Source organism: Anticarsia gemmatalis, chromosome 10 (genome assembly GCF_050436995.1).
Source record: "Anticarsia gemmatalis isolate Benzon Research Colony breed Stoneville strain chromosome 10, ilAntGemm2 primary, whole genome shotgun sequence".
NCBI classification, from domain to species: Eukaryota; Metazoa; Arthropoda; class Insecta; order Lepidoptera; family Erebidae; genus Anticarsia; species Anticarsia gemmatalis.
The window spans coordinates 2,951,639-2,970,890 of NC_134754.1; the positions used below are offsets into that span (position 1 = coordinate 2,951,639).

The 19,252-nt window shown below is 34.9% G+C and overlaps 4 protein-coding genes across 5 annotated transcripts; 2 read left to right on the plus strand and 2 right to left on the minus strand.

Moving 5' to 3' along the window:
• Nucleotides 1-1,806: 1,806 nt before the first annotated feature.
• On the minus strand, nt 1,807-8,787 carry Mms19 (MMS19 nucleotide excision repair protein). 2 transcript variants are annotated; one of them, XM_076119055.1, is made up of 8 exons: nt 8,673-8,780; nt 8,461-8,592; nt 7,185-7,568; nt 6,400-6,749; nt 4,613-6,070; nt 3,973-4,239; nt 3,383-3,544; nt 1,807-3,042 (listed from the first exon to the last, which is right to left on the minus strand). In XM_076119055.1, the coding sequence occupies exons 2-8, from the start codon at nt 8,546-8,548 to the stop codon at nt 2,839-2,841; spliced, it is 2,913 nt and encodes a 970-aa protein (XP_075975170.1). In that variant the 5' UTR covers nt 8,549-8,592; nt 8,673-8,780; the 3' UTR covers nt 1,807-2,838. The 2 variants fall into 2 exon arrangements, with proteins under 2 accessions (XP_075975170.1, XP_075975169.1); XM_076119054.1 differs by having other exon boundaries at nt 8,461-8,787.
• A 57-nt stretch (nt 8,788-8,844) lies between these two features.
• Nucleotides 8,845-9,647, plus strand: LOC142975911 (DNL-type zinc finger protein-like). Its single transcript, XM_076119056.1, has one exon. It carries the CDS (start codon nt 9,070-9,072, stop codon nt 9,631-9,633), a length of 564 nt encoding a protein of 187 aa, XP_075975171.1. The 5' UTR covers nt 8,845-9,069; the 3' UTR covers nt 9,634-9,647.
• Nucleotides 9,648-14,136: 4,489 nt separating this feature from the next.
• On the minus strand, nt 14,137-17,625 carry Dok (docking protein homolog). Its single transcript, XM_076119301.1, has 2 exons — nt 17,349-17,625; nt 14,137-16,616 (listed from the first exon to the last, which is right to left on the minus strand). The coding sequence occupies exons 1-2, from the start codon at nt 17,430-17,432 to the stop codon at nt 15,066-15,068; spliced, it is 1,635 nt and encodes a 544-aa protein (XP_075975416.1). The 5' UTR covers nt 17,433-17,625; the 3' UTR covers nt 14,137-15,065.
• Nucleotides 17,626-17,932: 307 nt separating this feature from the next.
• On the plus strand, nt 17,933-19,069 carry LSm1 (U6 snRNA-associated Sm-like protein LSm1). The gene is made up of 3 exons (XM_076119109.1): nt 17,933-18,123; nt 18,202-18,386; nt 18,832-19,069. Exons 1-3 carry the CDS (start codon nt 18,066-18,068, stop codon nt 19,003-19,005), a joined length of 417 nt encoding a protein of 138 aa, XP_075975224.1. The 5' UTR covers nt 17,933-18,065; the 3' UTR covers nt 19,006-19,069.
• The last annotated feature ends 183 nt before the right edge of the window (nt 19,070-19,252 follow it).

Sequence of the window (19,252 nt, forward strand, 5' to 3'; positions counted from 1 at the left end):
ACACATGCACATTTATTTATACGTGTATGACGATAAATACATCGATATGACGACAGTTAATTACGTATTTTGAACTTTCTATTTATTAGTATATTTGAGACCTTGTTTGGATACGTTCACCTCCATTTCATTTAACATTCATTAGAATAAACGTCACCCAAATACCAACTTCAGCACCTACGACCGAGCATTTTGAATAATAACGCTCATTAATTTCAGTGAAAACGAAGTCTACCCTACCTATAACATTCATCGCAACACTCAATGTAAATGGTCACTTATCTCTGAAACATTCATAACTTAATAATTCAACGGTATAATGCCGCACTAGTGTCGTTTAAAAACTCCCGGTTTAGGGCAGACAACCCTTCATTACCATTTAAAGTGGTGCAAACGTTCGCAATGCGATAAGAGATTATGCAAATTCGGATCAAATTGTTAGTGGCCAGAGATTTGTTCAACTAATCCTACGTGCCGAGGGTGTCTTCCAATGTTTTTTATGCTTTTAATTAAGTTTTTTTTGTAGGTGAAGTGTTTTGTTTTTTATATTTATTTTAAGTTGCAACATTCGTGTTTTATTCATTGTCGCAATAATGTTGCCAGTTACCATGTTTTTATTTCAGAATCGTATTTCATGAGTATACATTTCTTTAGGATTTGGGTCTCAAAATAAGGTATTGAATTGCCTTAAGCATTGATTTGGATTGACAAAATCATGACCAATCTAGAAAATAAGACATTTATGTCGTGATTTTATGAGCCTTGCCAAGCTTATGAGTTTGTATTAAAATGATAAGACAGTAATTAAGAGAGCTTCCTCGAAATTTTCGTCTGCTTTAAAACCGTAACTAAAGTATTCCCTATCAATAACTATAAACAAATAAAAAAACCGCTCCCAAACCACTAAACTACAGAAAAAAGCACTGACAAAAGTAAATAGACCCAGTGCTAACGAGTCTTCGTTAATTTAATATGATTGTTTCATACAAAAGCGAGCGATATTGCGAGTCTTGCTAAAATTGCACTCACTGTAATTTTGTCGCCCCGACTCTTTTGATAGGGGAGGTCGTCTAGCCCTTTCGATATGAATATTTATCGAACTGGGTGTACAATCGGGCTATTGTGTTCGAGTACGTCTGGTTTGAAATAGAAGGAGCATGTGTAGAGTTTTAATGACGTTTACAGACTGAAGTAGTGAGTTCTGTTTAATGTTAGAATTTTCGCTGTAACTATTGCATCTATACTTACTAATATTATAAAGCTGAAGAGTTTGTTTGTTTGAATGCGCTAAACTCAGGAACTACTGGTCCGATTTGAAAAATTCTTTCAGTGTTAGATAGCCCATTTATCGAGGAAGGTTATAGGCTATATATGATCACGCTACGACCAATAGGAGCAGAGTACCAGTAAAAAAGGTTAAAAAAACGGGGAACATTTTGACACATTCTCTCCTATGTGACGCAAGCGAAGTTGCACGGGTCAGCTAGTAGTAAAATAAAATAGACCAATTTTTAGTTAGGGCTATTTTCACAACTTACAATTAAGTGTCAGATAACCTATCTGCTAAATAGAGTGACCGCCAAGGTATGAAAGTATCTGTTAAAGTTCTATATAATAACCTATCTGTCTGATATATTTGGAAGTGGTGAAACCAAGCCTTACTATTTTAAATGTGATTTCATAACATTCAAACATTAAGTGCTGTCATTAGGTCTTATTTATTTTTTCCATCGGCAATAATAATTTTAATTAAGTAATGAATTTTTATAACGGGACTACTAATAATGAGGTAATTAAAAGTCTCAATAAGTATCAAATACTTATACAATTTATTATCGTACATAATTTAGCAACAAATTGTAATTGTCAACAAAGATAGCAACATTTTACACTTTTTTATAAATAACGTCTAAGAATAATGTTATTTCAGACCTTTATTTCTATTCGAATATACATTTTTCTGATGTTAAACTCTCACTACGAAAAATATACATTTAGGCTCATACTACTAATCGGGAACAAAACGACTTTTATAAGCAGCATTGTACATTGCATTATGAACTTTATCTACGTAAATAAAAGTCCACATTCAAATGGTACGAATGCGAGTCTTACGCTTACTGCGGATTCGCAATAATTTACTCATTTATCATTCTAAATTACACGTTAATCAATGGAGATAAAGTTCAAAATGTACTAACTCTGTTTTTAAAAGTCGCTTCACTTTTGTTACATTAAAGAACTGTAGTTGCAAAGGCACAATATTAAGACCGGTTGTTAACACCCATTTAAATCATGAAATCATACGAATAAAATACAATATCGTTTACAGATATCTAATATTTTGTAGGATTTCAAGATAAAAATAGGTGTCACCAAGCGACCTAGGAATAACAAAAATATTCTAAAACAATATTTTATTGCTAAGTGTTATATTTGTTACGATTTGTTGAATAACATGTCAGTGTTACCGGAGTTGAAGAAGAACAAGAACACACAGGACAGATATAAATATTATGTAAAAAGCTACCTTTAGATAGACTAGAAGAAAATACTTAGGAAGAGAACTAAAAATCTTATAAAAAAGATACAGGTGAGTTGGTTTTTGGTAAATTATTAACAGTATAATGATGTTGGTTGCTCACCTCAAAATATTTTTTTATGTTCAAAAACGTTATTCAACAAACCCCAACATCAGTGCTAAGCACGATATTAAAGTACACAGTGCGTTTGATTACACATTACAAATAGTCTTATTTTATGTGCTCAATAATATATTATTTTTTTCTAAAATAATAAAAAACAGTCCGACGTTTTCATTTACTATTTTTATTTTGTTTAATTATTTTTGTCTTCGCCTGGAGCGCCGACTAGGAACCAACGAGTTCGCGCGCGAACGGCCATGTTGCGAACTAATCTCTTCTTGTCGTCAAGAGATGGCGCTAAGTCCAACAGAATGTCTTGTTTAAACGGCAAAAGCAGTGAAGTCCGGAATGTATTTGCTATGTTGTAGAGGCATTCCAAGCTTTTTATTCGGACGTCCTAGAAGAAAAAGAAAATGATAAGATAAGGATTTGCCCTCAGAAATATAATGGCGCAACATCCATAAGAACGGCCAAAAGTCTGCCTTTTGCATCTGCGCGGTACTGTATACGACTGCTGACCACGAAGTCTCTGGTTTGATTCCCAGGAAAAGTGCTATTAAATGGAACTAATATTTTAAGCGCCGAAACTGTGTATATCATTCAACTCTACCTTCACCTTTGAGTATAACAGGCGATGTTATGCATGTATGCTTTTTTTAAGTTTGGCTATTTCGGAAAATAGGACTACGAATTTTCCAAAGTAATCAGTGTAAAATCTCTGTAGTAATATAACTTACCATAGACTTGACGTATTTGGTCAAGTTGATCAGTCTAGGCAGGACAGTTTGTAGGCTTTCTGCTATTGGTTGCGACTTTATCAACTGACATAGCACGTCTAGAGCGGAGAGAAGTAGGTCTTTGTTGTCGTGCACTAACGCGTCTATTAGGATTGGTGTGATCTGGAATAGAAAGATGTGAAATTTAAGTTAGGTACTAGAAATGTTCCCTAAAAACGGATAAAATAGTAACCGACAAGTAAAACATTGCAAGAGTAATTAATGTGAAAGTGAGGTAAGTAACTTTAGAGGAACGTATTGGGTGGTTCTAAGCATGTAGAATCACGATTTTTTTTTTTATATCATTCACATTTATCTTTTTACAGACTTCGGAATATAAATTCACACGTTAGATACACGGGCACGTGCACGGACACATACGTGAGTATAGAGACAAACGTATACGTTAAACCTATCTTTCAATTATAAAATATAAACGTACTAAACTTTCAATCTCAAATGAAAAAGCCTTCTCTTAGGAACAATATAAAATTGACGGGCTTTATAGTTGTCCACTTTAAAGCCAAACTAAAAAGTAATTAAAGACTCACCTTATTAGCGTTACTATTAAGTATAACACTCGGCGTCTTAGCCAGTACATAAGCCCAACTCAGAAGGTAATCTTCTTTCGTCTCTGACGTAGGTTCATCGATCTTTTCCATTAGACTGCAGAATGTTTCAAACATACGTTGTTTGTATAGTATACTTGTTCTACAGTGTTGTTTAGAGCTCAAGTACTCGGGAAAGTCCGTCATTATGATTCGGATGGATTCGGACGCGTTCTTGCTGTATTCGGCTTTTGGGAGAGTGCGTACTATCTGTAAACGAAAACATGTATTTTAGTAATTTTATTAACACTGGCATTAAAGTTTACTTTACTTGTGTTACACACGTGCGAACTAGGTCATGTCATCATGTAATTAAATTAATCATAGGAAAGTAATCTTGTGTAGAGAAATAGCATCCGTTAAAATGACATAACATAGATCGCACGTTTGGCCCGAATGTACCTAGATACTGAATGAATAGAAATGTTAGTTTTGTTTGTTGTGTTTTGTTCACAGGTTTAACTGGGACTCCAATTAAAAACTTGTTAAAGCACGCTAAATATAACTATCTTAAGTAAATAGGTACTTCCACGAATATTTTATATCGATTTTTACTTCAAAAATAAAAAAAAAATTAACTCACCTTATGCAACCAAAACACAAACATATCACTGCCTCTAAAAATCAAGGCTTTGGTCAACCATCCATACAACAGAAGCAGTCTCGGACACAACGCCTCATCATGACGACTGCAAGCCGACAACTGATTCTTCAACACCTCATACAATAACTCGAATTGCTGCCCATGTTCCGCTTTGTTCAACAAATGAGCTACCAACACACAAGCTTTAGTCCTAACCAAATCATTCTCACTATTCAAAGCGACTTTCAAAGACAGTGTCAGTATTTCTTCAAACGATGTTGAGTAAACTTTTTGATGTAATGGAGAATACAGACTTTCTAGTACTAAAAAGTACACATCATTTGCTTTACATTTCTCTAAGACTTGTGATGTGTGTTTTGAGAGAATGTTCTGCTGCTTCTCCGGTGGTAAACTACTTATAGTGTTTGATATTAAAGTGTATCCATGGACTAAAGTGTCTTGGCTACTAGTAGGTATTTCTTTAAACAACCAAGTAAGTATAGGGTCTATCAAACCATGATCACTTTCAATTTGAACAACTTTTTCTGTGGTGTAAAAACTGGCCATGGACATCGACTCACTCAATGCTTCCACTACTAAATTAGTTTCTTTATCATATGCTGTGATTATTTTTAAAATATCTTCAATGATTACTTTAGTAAATTCATCTATACTTGCTAGATTTGTAAGAAGGTGTAAACGTTTTTGTAGGTCTGTTTTGTCTTGCATAAGATTGTCCAAATTACATTTTCCTTTGACGACTAAACTCATGATTAATTCTGGATGTTTTCTCGCTATTGCGTGTATAGCCTCAACACTCACACCTAGAATTTCCGTATCTTGAGAATGGTGTATATTATGAATGAGAATTTCAACAAAAGCCAGCACTAAATCAGATTTTAATACATTCTTCACTCTTATTAATGTTTTAAATCCAGATATTTGGAAGTCTTTTCCCGGATTGCTTACAGCAGTCAAACAGAGTTGAGGAATTTCGCTCACTTGTGCTTTTACTAAGTCTTCAACCTCCCAATGTTTGACTATATCGTACAAATCCCCAACGAAATCTAGGCTAGCGATTTGCAGTCTGTGGGACGTTTTAAATTCGTAGTAACTAATCATTGCTGGGACCATACACCTTGTTATCACTACACACGATTCTTTCGAAGCATTTGCAGTAGTTAGGAGAACTTTAGTTGCTTGTACGAACTGAGATACGGTTGTAGCTTCAGCTATCGCTTTTTGGTTCACAATTAGTATATTTTTAATCAATGTTTCAAATGATTGGTCTGTGTTGGCTATAGTGGCCAGTTTTGCAACTAATGCTGAAAGTGCTTTGTGACTAGCCATTCTTATTTCGTCGTCGGATTTGTTGTTTATTTCCCGATTGAGACTGGAGCCCAATGCTTTTAGGAATGGTCCGTATGTGGCGCCGGTGAATGTACTGCAGCTGTCAGCCTGTAATTAACAAAAATACTATCATAGTTTCTATTCTAGATAATTTTCATGATAAAAATGGGGTACCTACCAGAATGAGATGTAATATTACGAACAACCTTTCTATAAGGATATGGGCAAAAAAAGTTTTGCATAAAGGCATACTTATTTTTAAAATATCTAATATTTTTTCGAAATCTGGTGAAATCTATCTGGATTCATTCATCGTCATTTCAAATAATTTCAAAATTTTGTTCTCTTAACTTTTGTGAAGAATTAAGAATATTTTGTTAAGCCCTTAATTATTGTTATAAACTGTAGTAGCTAAATTAAAACAGAAAATTACTCACCAGAAGCCTCAACGAATCAATCTTCGCCACCCTCAAATTGGAGTCCAACTTTTCAATCAGTAGCACAACACACTGTTCTCCAAACTCCGGTAGCGCATACATACAAGGGCCAAGTGCAGCTGCCAGGTCATCCCTAGTCACCGTCACGGGGTCATTGGCCGTAGGAGTAAAGTCAATGGGAAAGTAGCATGATATGACGTCAAACATCTCATCAACTAAGTGGCCTATGGAAACTGTATGTAGTAATTTAGGAAGAAAATTGAAAAGGAATAGTAAATTGCGAGGGTCCCGTTCTCCTTCCATTGCGGAGATTACGCCGTATACGAAGTCTGAACCTAGGCTTTTGCAATCTGAAATTAAATATTAAACATTGATTAACACTTACAGTTGTAACATATTTTTAATCGAGTTTAGTTCCTAAATGAAGAATGGACACAGAGTGTATCCAAGCCTGACCAATTACTAGTGGTCTGAATAAACTACTACTTGTTCTAAGGCAATTAATTACCTATAAGTAACTAGCAGACTGGCCCACTTTCCAGGTATTGTACTATTATATGTGGTTGATTCTATACTAGTAGAAATTTAGATCCCATTGATTCTATACAAACCTGGTATAAATAGTTACAAACATTAAAAGAGGAATTATCTAATTTAGTTCAGTTGTTCAAAAGAGTACATATAGGTACTTCGGAGATTCGTTAGTATTTATATAGATACCTATGAGAGTTATACGTAACTAGATTAAAATTCTTTAGAAAACTTAACAAAACATTTTAACTTACATTCAGCATCCAAATCCAATAATTTATTTATAATCATGTAAATATTATATCTGTCTTGACGCAACTGTGACTGGCATGAAACTTCTCTATACATCGTAGCCAAGAAGTCTGCACTATGACTCACATTATAATTCTTCATATTCATCAGTACTAGGTATCCTGCTAACACCGATGGAATTACACTGTGATGGTCTTTTAAACGGTCAGTATAAAATTTTGATATGAATCGGATCTGCATTTCCGTCAAGTAATTGTTTGGTAGTTCTTGTAATAGTTGGGTGTAGTAACGCATGCCTTTTTCACGGTTCTCAGGTTCTTTGTGCGTTAAAACAGCACTCATATTTTCTACTACTTGTGTTAGGTCTACATGTCCCGTGATTATGTCTGCAAGAAAGATCATTACAATATTAAATAAGTATTTGTAATTTGCCTTCATAGGTCTTGTGTAAATGTATTTACAGTAGCTTTACTAGGGATCACTCTATTAAAATATCGAACATGATCATGAATGGCTAGTATTCAAATATCAGAAAAGTCAAAAACATTTAGGTATCTAGGTATCCCTATTCCATATTTTGAGATTATGAGATTAAGTTCTAAACAAATATACCTACCTATACTACAATTAAATTCTTTTAAGATGTGAGGATCATCAAAATATTTAATTTAGAATAAAGCAAGATATGGCATTCAGTTTTGTACCAAAAAAACAAGTTCAAGGCGAAATAACATTAGTGTTATCAAACTGAAACCAACACTGATAACATTCAAGAAATTAGTTCAAATATTATAAATGTAATTAGTTATGTTTATTGCAACATTAGACTGATATTTGTATATACAAAAATCAATTATTCTTCTTTTTTTTATATAATATAGAAAATAAAAATATGCCTGATATGTACTAATGATCGGGCTGCTATAAATGTTCTATTTAGAGAAATATTTGTTACAATGTTTTTGTCTTTTTGAAACCTAAATGACCACAAATATTATACATAGAAAGGCATTTCATTCTTTTTATACAGGAAATAATTAAAAAAATTTTGAGAAACAGATCAAAGACTGTAATGATCAAGTTTCACTTAATACAGCTATTTTAAGAAGGATATATTAGAACCATTAATGTTATGCACTTGCATAAACATAGATATATCTACAAATAAAGAGCAAGAAACAAAAATGAATGTGCAAACAGAGTACAAAGTATAGATGTATAGGTGGCACTTATAAAACTAAGATGGTATGTCTAAATATAATTTAATCGCTAACTTACCAGTAACTACACTCGGTATTTGTTCAAATATATCGTTATCTTTCATTATAGCCTCTGCTAACTCAGGTTTAAACCAAACTGAATCCATTTTTATGGATTTTATGAAACTCTTATAACAAAACTAATTTGTTTCTAAAATATAGAGATAAGCATATTTGGAAGACCTGGAAGTGTATATGGCGTCAAGACCTGCAAACACTTGATGATTTTACGGTGAATTACACGAATTGATACTGTTGTGAAGCAGATTTTGAGGTTAATCTATTTTTTTAATGAACTGTCAGATGAGTCGTTTTTCACAAACGTATTGAACCATGCAGCCTCTTCTGTCAGATTAATAGTCTAACATACGTCAAACTTATGCTGAACATTCTGCATAATTTTACAACTACTCTGCTTTGGTACGTGCTATCTCACTCACTTTTGTTGCGAAATCGCAGCTTCCATCCTTTTCATTTCTCTATGACGTCAGTCACTCATATGATATACGATTTTGAAGGTTATGTTTTTATTTTCATTTTTCCTCAGCTCGGTTGACGAAAAGTGGTGCAATAGTGAATATCGTTTCAAGAGTTTGTTGCATGAACGTCCGTGAATAAGTTGAAATTAATGCGAATATTTAATACGATCAGAATGTCTCATAAAACGCTAATAGACTTTGTGGTAAAGTATCACACACCACGTTTACTGAACAACGTCGTATTCTTTCCAAGTAATGGAAACTCTTATTTTGGAAGAAGACTAGTGGTTCCTGTGCCTGTGTCTACATCAGCACCGAAGATCCAGTCGCCGAGAAACTTCAGCACAACAACAGCGAAGTTCAATGAAATCCAACTAAATACTGAACCAAAGAAGGAAGATGGAAAGTTTCAGCTGATGTTTACGTGCAAAAAATGTAGCACAAGAAATAGTAAAATTATATCGAAACAGGCGTACTACAAAGGTGTTGTTATAGTTATCTGTGATGGTTGTGATAACAAGCACTTAATAGCAGACAATTTAAATTGGTTTACTGATATGAATGGTAAGAAAAATATCGAAGATATCATGGCGGAGAAAGGAGAATCGGTGCAAAAAATCATGTCTTCAGATCTTCAATATATTGCATCAGAAATGGTGAAGAATGGCGACAATAATGATAAAACAGTTCTGTTGAAAGATAAATCTGAATAAAGCTGTATTGTTTAGTATTAGTGCTTATTTTGTAGTTTGCTAAATTAAAGAAGGTGTTACAAACTTCTAAGCATAAAGCAAATCTTGCAGAGATTTTACTGTTCACCAAATCTCTGTATTTATTGAATAGGTTTGTCTGTCAATCAGAATTGGTAGAGTACATTTGTATGTTCCAGTTGAAAATATTATTCTTCTTCCATTATTATTCTGCTGGGCTTTCAAAGGAAGGTATTATTTGTGTGCCATATCCTTCCTTAGAGTGAAGACAAGTGTACTCTACATGTCCTGATCCCATGTATTATCTTTATAAAGTAAAAATAGCACTGGACCTATTTTTGGTCTTATTCAATGTTAAGTTATTGGAGGCTGGAACTTCAATAACTAAATTAATTATGAAGTAGCACATACACCTCTTTAGAATCCTCTAAGGTGGGTATGGTTATATTAGGTATTATAATTTGTATAAAAATTAAATAGAAATGTGATATTATGAAGTTAATTTGTAACTATCAATAAATGATATTCCACCACTAAACATGTCTACTCTTTTATTAGCTAGTCTTTGCTGAATCTGCATTTGACTCTACACTCCAAGCAACTATAATGGCTGACAAACATTAACTACTCAGTGTTCTAAATTACAGTTATGCCATTTTTACAGCCATGTCATGTCTCAAATAGCTATATTTCCTCGCTAACAGGAATATTATACAAAATATCGTCCCCGTAGAGCGAAAAATCACTAACTAACACTTAAGTGATTTTGAGATACGAGGTGTTTTATGTCTTAAATGACAAAAAAAAATATAACTTTTTTCGGAGATTAGTTATCGATGCATGAAAGGTTTTGTTTTGAAGATATATTAATTAAGTATATGTTATATGTATTAAACCACGAAAATAGTATATAAATTATTAACTGTAAAGGATAATTTGTTTTACCCCAAGGTTTTCCTATTTATCTGTCACTTAGTTACTTTTCACATGTAGTTAGTTAGTTTTCGCATCAGCATTTAAATATTATACTAGTAACTAAAATCAGTTAGTTATTTTAGGAGTAAAACATATTTTACATAACTGTGTCTAAATAAAATACCCAACTAAATAGACTTTGCTTATTTATTCATTTATTGCCTAATTTAAAACTAGTGTCCTATCAGTTGAAAAGTATAAAAGTAAAACAACATTCTTAGGCAACATTTATTGAAAAAAAAACTGTCTTTAAGTATACAAAACCTAATTAAAACATAATGAACAAGAACACGTTACAAAATCATCAATAGAACAGCATTAATGATGTAGCCACATCATTTTCCTCTTCTTCCTCGAGCTAAGTGACGTCAGGCTCACATAGCCTATCCAACACATCGTTACTAACAGGTAAAGATTCATACCAAGGATAAAGTTCGCTTAGTATGACACCTTTGACACAAAGATTTAACAAATCTTTCCTTGCAGGGGTGTATTTACCCTAGGGCTAGAAGGGCTATAGCCCGGGCCGGTTTCCTCTCTTGGGTCTGCATCTTGTCGGGGTGAGGGGGCTTAGTAGAATTGAAAGGTTGGGGAAACAGTGATCGCGAGTAACAAAAAATTACTGCGCGTGTCCCTCTGTTTGCAGAGGACACAGGTGCGGGACAGGTGAGCCGTCAGTGGGAGGACGGGCTCAGTAGGCACTCACACTGCCCCGAGCTGACGAAGAGCCAGGCCGCTGCCGCCCTCGTCAACCGTCGGTTGTCGTAAATCCGTCCATCCTTGACCGAGGGCCTTGCCTTAACCGGCTGGGTCGCGAGGAGACCACCTCTGTGAAAATCCCGAGTAACTCCAGCAGTGGCGCCCCCTTTAGGGGCCTTGCGTGGTCAGAGTTCATTCGCTTTGCGGGACCCCCGCGCCAGAAAAACCAGACGCAAGCGGCCACTGGGGCACCTCCCGCTCTCCAGTAGTATAAGGGTCACCGGATTATGGGGCCTCTACCTCGGTGGAACGATACTTGCCACCACACTCGCGGGAACTGTTTGGATAATATAAATTTGAAAACGAACCCAAATGATGTAAGTGGGAGAGGCGAGAAGCTCAAACCCGAGGAGATCGGGGGCAAGAAGCCCAGCCGTATTGACTGCATAGCATAGTTGCGGAGGGTCGGAGCACGCCCAGTTTTAGCAAGTGTCAGACAATGACCCTAAGGACAAATTCACCATCCAGCTGGCGGACACCATCCTCACTCACCACTAGGCAGTGGTGGAGGTGGCCGACAAATCCGGTCACCTCAAGGGTGACCTTTATAAAGTCCCTCAAAGACGCTGCCAGGAACGTCAAACTGGCAGTGTCGGAGTCGAGCAGGCAGTATGTCACGAAGGAGAATTTGGCGCGTCAGGCCCAGAATTATCGCTTGCAAGAGGAGGTCGATCACATGTCACAGGCAACGGCATCAACCCCCGCGCCAGAAAAACCAGGGGCAGCGTCCTCAGCTGTACCTGCTAACGCATTCGCCACGCCACCGCCACCGCACCGCAGCTCACAGGTCTCCGGACCAAGGAGAAGCAGGGTAAACAGCCGCGTCTTACAGTGCAGTGGCTTCCAAACCGCCGTTCTCTAAACCGACGGCTGCCAAAGAGTAGCAGTTCGTCGGGAAAAATAGCAAGGCGCCCAAGGCTACGGAAGCCGACAAAAAGGGCAAGAAAATCAAAATCAAATCATTTATTCATTTAGGTCAAATATTGACACTTATGATAGTCGTTACAATTACTGAATCTACCACTAGCTCGGAAAGGGGGTGGAGCCTTATGAGAAGAGCTAGCAAGAAACTCACGGCCACTCTTTTCAATCGCCAAAAGTTTTACAATGTGGTTGATACAATAATTGATCATGCGAGGAGCTGCCAACAATCAGCGATATAGACTAAACGTCAATTAAGGAAAATGAATATAGTTAGGTTATTTATTAGTCTCTGATCATACCGTATGTTGGGAGCACCTACTAGCATGTGATAATAAGAATATGGGCAACAAGTGAGCACATTATTGTGAACAATATAAAAGAAAAAAAGTGACAGTTTTATGATTAACATCAAATTGTATGTAACATCACCTATTTGCATCATTAAGTGCCCATATTTTACAATATTTAGACCTACTGCTACTGAGTTTATACAATTTATGGCAAAGTTCCCTAATTTCAAAGAATCCTAATCAAGCGAGCGACTATTCCCAAGAGCTATTGTCGTTTAGATACTCATCAATTCTGTAATAAAAGAAGGAGGAAGAAGAAGGCGCCCAATCTTCGGGCTCCAGCTGCAGCTGAAGGCGGCAAAAAGCGGTGCGACATATAGAGACATTATTAGGGACGCAAAGGACAAAATAAACCAAGCCGACAATGAAATAGTCCGCTTCGGGGTTGCGGCTACGGGAGCTCGAATGTTGAGCTCCCAGGGGTCAGGGACCGGAAAAGCGGATGCCCTGGCCTCTAAATTGAGGAAAGTTATCAGGGAGGACACCTTCCGAGTGTCCAGGCCCACAAAGACCGCGGAACTGAGCATTACAGGTCTTGACGACTCAGCCCGCCCAGAGGAGGTGAAGGTCGATTAAAGCCGATTTAATAAATAAAATTGATCAGGACAATGTTAAAAACTAATTTGTTAAAAATGAAAATAAAGTTTAGTTTTTTCATTCCTTGATGGGGCGGAAAGCTAGCGGAGCCCAGGGCGTGCCATCTTAAAATACGACTCTGCGAATGACTGCAATAATGCGCGGGCGCGGCGAGGGTCCTAAGGTCAAAGGGCGTAATCTCACTAAGTAGCATCGTATCACGGGACATAGTTACCAACCTTTCATCTAGTAGTGTTTTTGCTGAGTGAAAAGTAGCCAAAACATTTTAATTATAATACTCTAATGTGTTATGTCATCTACAGTCAGGGAAAATATTAACCAGAACACTATAGTTAGTTGTCGTTTTTTCTTTTAAACGTCTGGTCTTAAATAATATAGCTCGAAAAATAATTAATGGTAGTTAGTTACTTTTCGCACAAAATATCACATACAATAAAATTACTAAGTCACTTTGATGAGTTTTCGCATTACTATTTTTTAAGACATGCCTATAGGGAGTAATGCGGAAAAAGTAGATAAGGGACTTTAATGCGTAAGTATCTTTTTCAACAAATAAGAGAAAAAGTAATCAGGTGACTTAGTTACTTGTAACTCAACTGTCACAAATCAAATAATGTACTTAATTAAGTCTCGCGATTTACATTTTTCTAAATAATTACGTTATGAATACGAGAGTAAGACAGAAATATGGAGAAAAAATTACTGATTTTATTGGTATTTATAAGTCGATTTTGAACATTTTGTTACTTAATGACTTTTCGTTCTACGGGGACGATATGCTATTCCTATTAGCAAGGATAAATTATAAATTTATAGATGTATAATAAATTTTCTGTACAATAAATAATAGCAGCTTTTATCTACAACACATTAGTCACAGAGGGAAAGAAATAAAATTAAATTGAAAAGATTACATGATTTATTCTCATTCAAATTACAAGAGATTACAAATCAAAATATGGCCAACCTAAACTATAATAAATTGAAACAAAATCTGTTGTAAAGCTTCATTCATATCAATAAAGATTCTTGTTCCAAAACAAATAATAATTCATCGAATTTCAGTGCATATTTAATCTATAATACTAATAAAAATCTTGCTTTTCGAAAGTCAACAAAGTTTTTCAAATAAACTTATTTAATGAAAAAAAGATTGCCTCCTAGACACATATTTTTCAATATGAATACTGCTTTACATATAAAACTACAGATATTTATCACTAAGCCTACATTTTAATCCACTCAGGAAATAGTTATTAAAAATATTTTTTTATTGGCACCACTTGGTAATCATTCCTGAATAATATTCTATAAAAATAAGGCACAATATAATCACATAATGTAATACATTTCATAATCTCTTATAAATACATAAACTTACTATTTGTGCGATAATTACATATACAAAATTAATGTACAAGGATCTTACATGTTAAAAAAGAATGTTATAAGGAATGCAAAGAATCTTATTTGGAAGGTTGTCTCAAAGAGAATGGATTTATATGGAATATTTTAAGTCAGCTCTGAACATTGGACAACATTTGATTGAGATTGAAAGTTGTTAACTAGACCGAAAATATAAAAATCCTTTATACTTTTATGTCAAAATATTATGTTCCAGAAGTTAGCTTAAAGAAGTGCACAATAGTACATGGTTAAGATAAGTAAATATCCATTCTTCTTTTCGTACATAATTAGTAATTCGGACAATGATATTCATTTTGTCTTGGAAATATTAATCTTATACTAATTATACAAGTAATTGAGTAAACAATCACTGACAAAATTTTCAGTCTTAATAATATTTTCATCTCAGAATAACAATCAATTTTATACTCTTTTTGGACGGCTTACAATAGCATAGTCAGTACCGTTGCAATTGTTATGGTTGACATCCTCCAACCCAACTTGGTTCTGTAGAGCTTGTACTTGGGCAGCAGTGGGAACCTGAGGCCCAGGAGTATTCGGTTTCCTTATCATACCATACCCAAGATGAGAATCATCAGCCAACCTTGCAGTTTGCATCACATTTTCAACCTCATCATAGTCATTCCATGTGTCCTTACTCTTAGGCTCATTAAGAGCTAAGGTTGTCGGTCGCGCTTCTATCTTTTTATATCGCGACGATTTATTCAACTTGCTTGTCGACCCAAAGTATTGCAACCTATCGTAATTCTCATCTTCTGGATCTACCATTGGACTTGGTAGCAATATGATTCTAGAAGCCTCTGGTCCAGTAGTATTCAAATTATCTTGTGATCTTGAAATCAACTTCATACAATTGGGATTGTCACTCAAATTGGGTGTAAACTCTGTATGATCTGGAGTATCAATACCCAATGTTTTCCATGCTTCACTCCTTATTTCAATTTTATCATATGGCACTGATGGTGGGCTATGTTCTCTCTTTTGTTCAACTGGTTCATAATTGTCCAACTTCTTATACCTTCCAAAGTCTACACTTTCATCTGTTGAGCTTGGAATGTCTTTATTTTTTGGGAAATTAATAATTTTTCGGGGAGGTTTCGTTGGTTTTGGTTTCAGTGCTGGTTTTGGCATCAGCAGTGGTGCTGTATCTCGTTCTGAGCAAATACTTTGTTGACTCGAAACTGAAGCAGTCTTGAATGAAAGTGAACTTAAATTCAAATCATCAGGCCTTGCAGCAACTAAAGGGCTTCTGGACCCAGGGAAAAGATTAACACTTGGTTGAATATTAAATTCACTGTGTTCAGGACTATTTAGGTTATCAGTGCCAATCATTTGTTTCATAGTCTTCATTTTCAAAGACAAGCACTTGAAGATTTCTGACTGGTTTGGATGTTCTAAATGGAAAATACCTTCTCCAGTGTCACATTTCCTTCCTGCTTCAAAAGTAAATTTACCCTGTCTGTATCCATAGCGCCTTATGTACCTGTAGGGCCATGTGGCATATAACTTGTCATCATTCACATCTCTTAATTCTATGGCATTTGATGTGAGCAAAAGAAGATATCTGATAGGTTCAAAACCACATCTGATTGAGGCATCTGAAGGAGACATTTTGACTGAGAACACTCCCTCTCCAGATGAGCAATATAAATCATTGTCTTCATCAATAGCAATAGGACTTGAGTCTCTTACTCTGAAAGCAACGGACTGCAAAGCTGTCACCCATTCTAAGGTTTCTGCTTCAGTTTGTGTGCTGAGTTGTTGCGTGTGTGACTTAGTAAGTATCGTTATTGTGTTTGGACTAGAATGTGTTATTTTGATACAGTTTTCAAGGGTTATGATTTTGGGGATAGCACCTGTTGTCACTTCATCTTTGTTGTCATATATTTCAAGACGCTCAATCCCTTGCTTGCTTGCCGTGAAGAGTATGCAATGTTTCTGCTGCCAATTTTTCTGTAATTAAATGAAAATAAATGATAACTTTTATTCAAAATAATTTTATATTTAGATAACACAAATATTGAGTTAATAGGTTTTCTAATCAACAGCAATTAAGTAACTTAGCTACCTATGTATTTAATATAAAGCCTTTAGAGTGTCTTTAAAACTGAGTTGATTAAGATTTCAGATACTGAAAGTTATTCCTCTATTTAATTAATTGATTGGTATTGAATATACTTTTCATAAGCTGTTAAATTTAAAATGAGTCAGTCAATTTAAATTTGACAGAATATCAGTGGGATTTGAGTCAAAAATCTGATTTTCAAACTGGGATAAACCCAACCAACCGTTTAATGCTTTTATTAATATACACAATTGAGGAATGACAATGTTATCATGATTTATATACATAAGTAGGCAGGAAGTATGTGTTAAAGGAAAATAATGATCTCTAAAACATTTACGAATATCCCTCTACATTATGAAAAAGTTGATCAGATCATTAAATTGCGTGCTGTGTGATTAAGAATGACATAAACATGCTAAAACACATCAATACCGAGTGAAATGTTGCCGAAACGACATTTTAAACAACACGGCAAGTATGCATTCGCGCATTGAGTCATGACTAGTTTGATTACAAATTACGATCACATAACCACGCGATATTACAACAATATGCATAAATTACATGCACTATTTAATCCCACAGTGTAGTAAATATGATAAACATTTCATATATACCTTTTTGGGAAATTTACTAAACACATTCCCTCCGGCAGGCGGAAATAATAAACAACCGGATTTGATCTCATCGTCTTGTTCCATTTTCTCCGCTCGATTTTTCTAAATGTAATAACACTTTGTTGAATCTTATAACACTATAAAACATAGCACAAACAATACTTTATTGCTGTTTACACGCATGCAAGTAATATAAGTTCACAATAAAATTATTCGTGTGAAAATGTGAATGCACAGTGTCGTTTCAATGACAGACAGGCAGCTAAACGAATACCTACGAAGAATGAAACAGATAGTGCTCCCAAACATGAGTACTCTTATAGTCGACTCGTCTGAAATTAAATATTCGACTAAAAACATTATTAAATAATTAACTTATTAACGTTTTATATATATCATGTAAAATGTGGAGTGTATGCACGTCTAAAAGATAGTCATCGCTGCACATTGGCCTCCCAAACTGCATAGAATAACCGCAACGATCGTATTCATTATAAAAAATATCGACTATTACCAGTCTTTGGGCCGTTCGGCATCACTACAATAATTTTTATTTTCCGTCAAATAGCTGTCGCTGTCATGTCATTACTGTCATATGTGTCACTCTGGTGAACCGTGTTATTTCTATTTTGACAAAAATCTCTATAAGTTTTCGAGAAGCATATCAACTTAAAATTATAACATTAAATAGTATTTAACAATAAAACCATCTACGAAATGTCTAGCAATGTGAACCCATTAGCTGGAACCGCACACTTATTAGACGAATTGGATAGTATGTGTCACAAAACATTGTCTGTAACTTCGCACATTTATTCTTAATTTTTATCAAAACAATTCTTGTTTTATAAAGAAAAGCTTATGGTGCTGCTGCGAGATGGGAGAACACTGATCGGTTACCTTCGTTGCGTGGACCAGTTTGCAAATTTAGTTCTCCACAAGACAATAGAGAGGATTCATGTTGGTAGAGAGTATGGTGACATTCCCAGAGGTATATTTATCGTCAGAGGAGAGAATGTAGTGCTTCTGGGAGAAATTGTAAGTTGCTGATTGTTTTGTATAATCACTCTTTTGTCAAGTTAATTAAAAAGTTTCAGAGTAACACCAGTTTTGTTTACAAAATCCTACCTAGATTTTGAAGCGTCCAAGTATCGTCACTTAAAAGAGTGATTTAGATATTGTTGCCTTTACCATAAAAGCTACAATGTTTTTCTCAAACTGTATCATATAATAAACTTTCAATAATAAATAATGTTAATTAAAAATAATATTCATAATTTCTGGTATGCTAAAGGTTTTCCTTATTGAGGAAATTTTTGTGTATTATTTTATTTTAAAATGAATTATATATTCATTCTATGTCACACACAGCAGTTTAACTAATTTCTGAACTTAATCATACAATAGAAACAAAATTATGCTATAACAATTAAAAACTATTAAATTTTAATGTTTTAAAGTACTATGTTAACATATTTTACAGGATAAAGATAAAGAAGATAACTTACCATTGACAGAAGTCTCTGTTGATGATATTCTTGATGCTCAAAGGAGGGAACAAGATGCCAAGATTGAGCAACAGAAACTACTCTCAAAAGCCTTGAAGGAGAGAGGTCTCAACTTATTAGCTGAAATGGGACATGATGATATGTTTTAAATGCCCATAAGCTTATATCTCTATGTGCTAAGACTGTAATTATGTAATAAAACTATATCTATCATTTTATTTTGTTTTATTAGATTTTTTTTTTTTTTTCTTTGCACTATTCTAATAAATCTGAAGAAAGATATGGATATGTGTAATGAAGAAAAAACATGTGACCAAATTCTATCACTCCATTCCAAAGCAGAATATTGCAACTGACGTTCTTAGTCCCTCTCTGCCTATTCAAATAGAAAATAGG

Coding starts and splice junctions, on each gene's coding strand:
- Mms19 (XM_076119054.1), bottom strand. CDS start 8,548: ATGGATTCAGTTTGGTTTAAACCTGAGTTAGCAGAGGCTATAATGAAA. Junction 6,071..6,399: donor TTGATTCGTTGAGGCTTCTG/GTGAGTAATTTT, acceptor TGTTAATTACAG/GCTGACAGCTGCAGTACATT. Junction 3,043..3,382: donor CCAAATACGTCAAGTCTATG/GTAAGTTATATT, acceptor TTTTTCTTCTAG/GACGTCCGAATAAAAAGCTT.
- LOC142975911 (XM_076119056.1), top strand. CDS start 9,070: ATGCGAATATTTAATACGATCAGAATGTCTCATAAAACGCTAATAGAC.
- Dok (XM_076119301.1), bottom strand. CDS start 17,432: ATGGAACAAGACGATGAGATCAAATCCGGTTGTTTATTATTTCCGCCT. Junction 16,617..17,348: donor TTAGTAAATTTCCCAAAAAG/GTATATATGAAA, acceptor ATTTAATTACAG/AAAAATTGGCAGCAGAAACA.
- LSm1 (XM_076119109.1), top strand. CDS start 18,066: ATGTCTAGCAATGTGAACCCATTAGCTGGAACCGCACACTTATTAGAC. Junction 18,124..18,201: donor CTTATTAGACGAATTGGATA/GTATGTGTCACA, acceptor TGTTTTATAAAG/AAAAGCTTATGGTGCTGCTG. Junction 18,387..18,831: donor TAGTGCTTCTGGGAGAAATT/GTAAGTTGCTGA, acceptor CATATTTTACAG/GATAAAGATAAAGAAGATAA.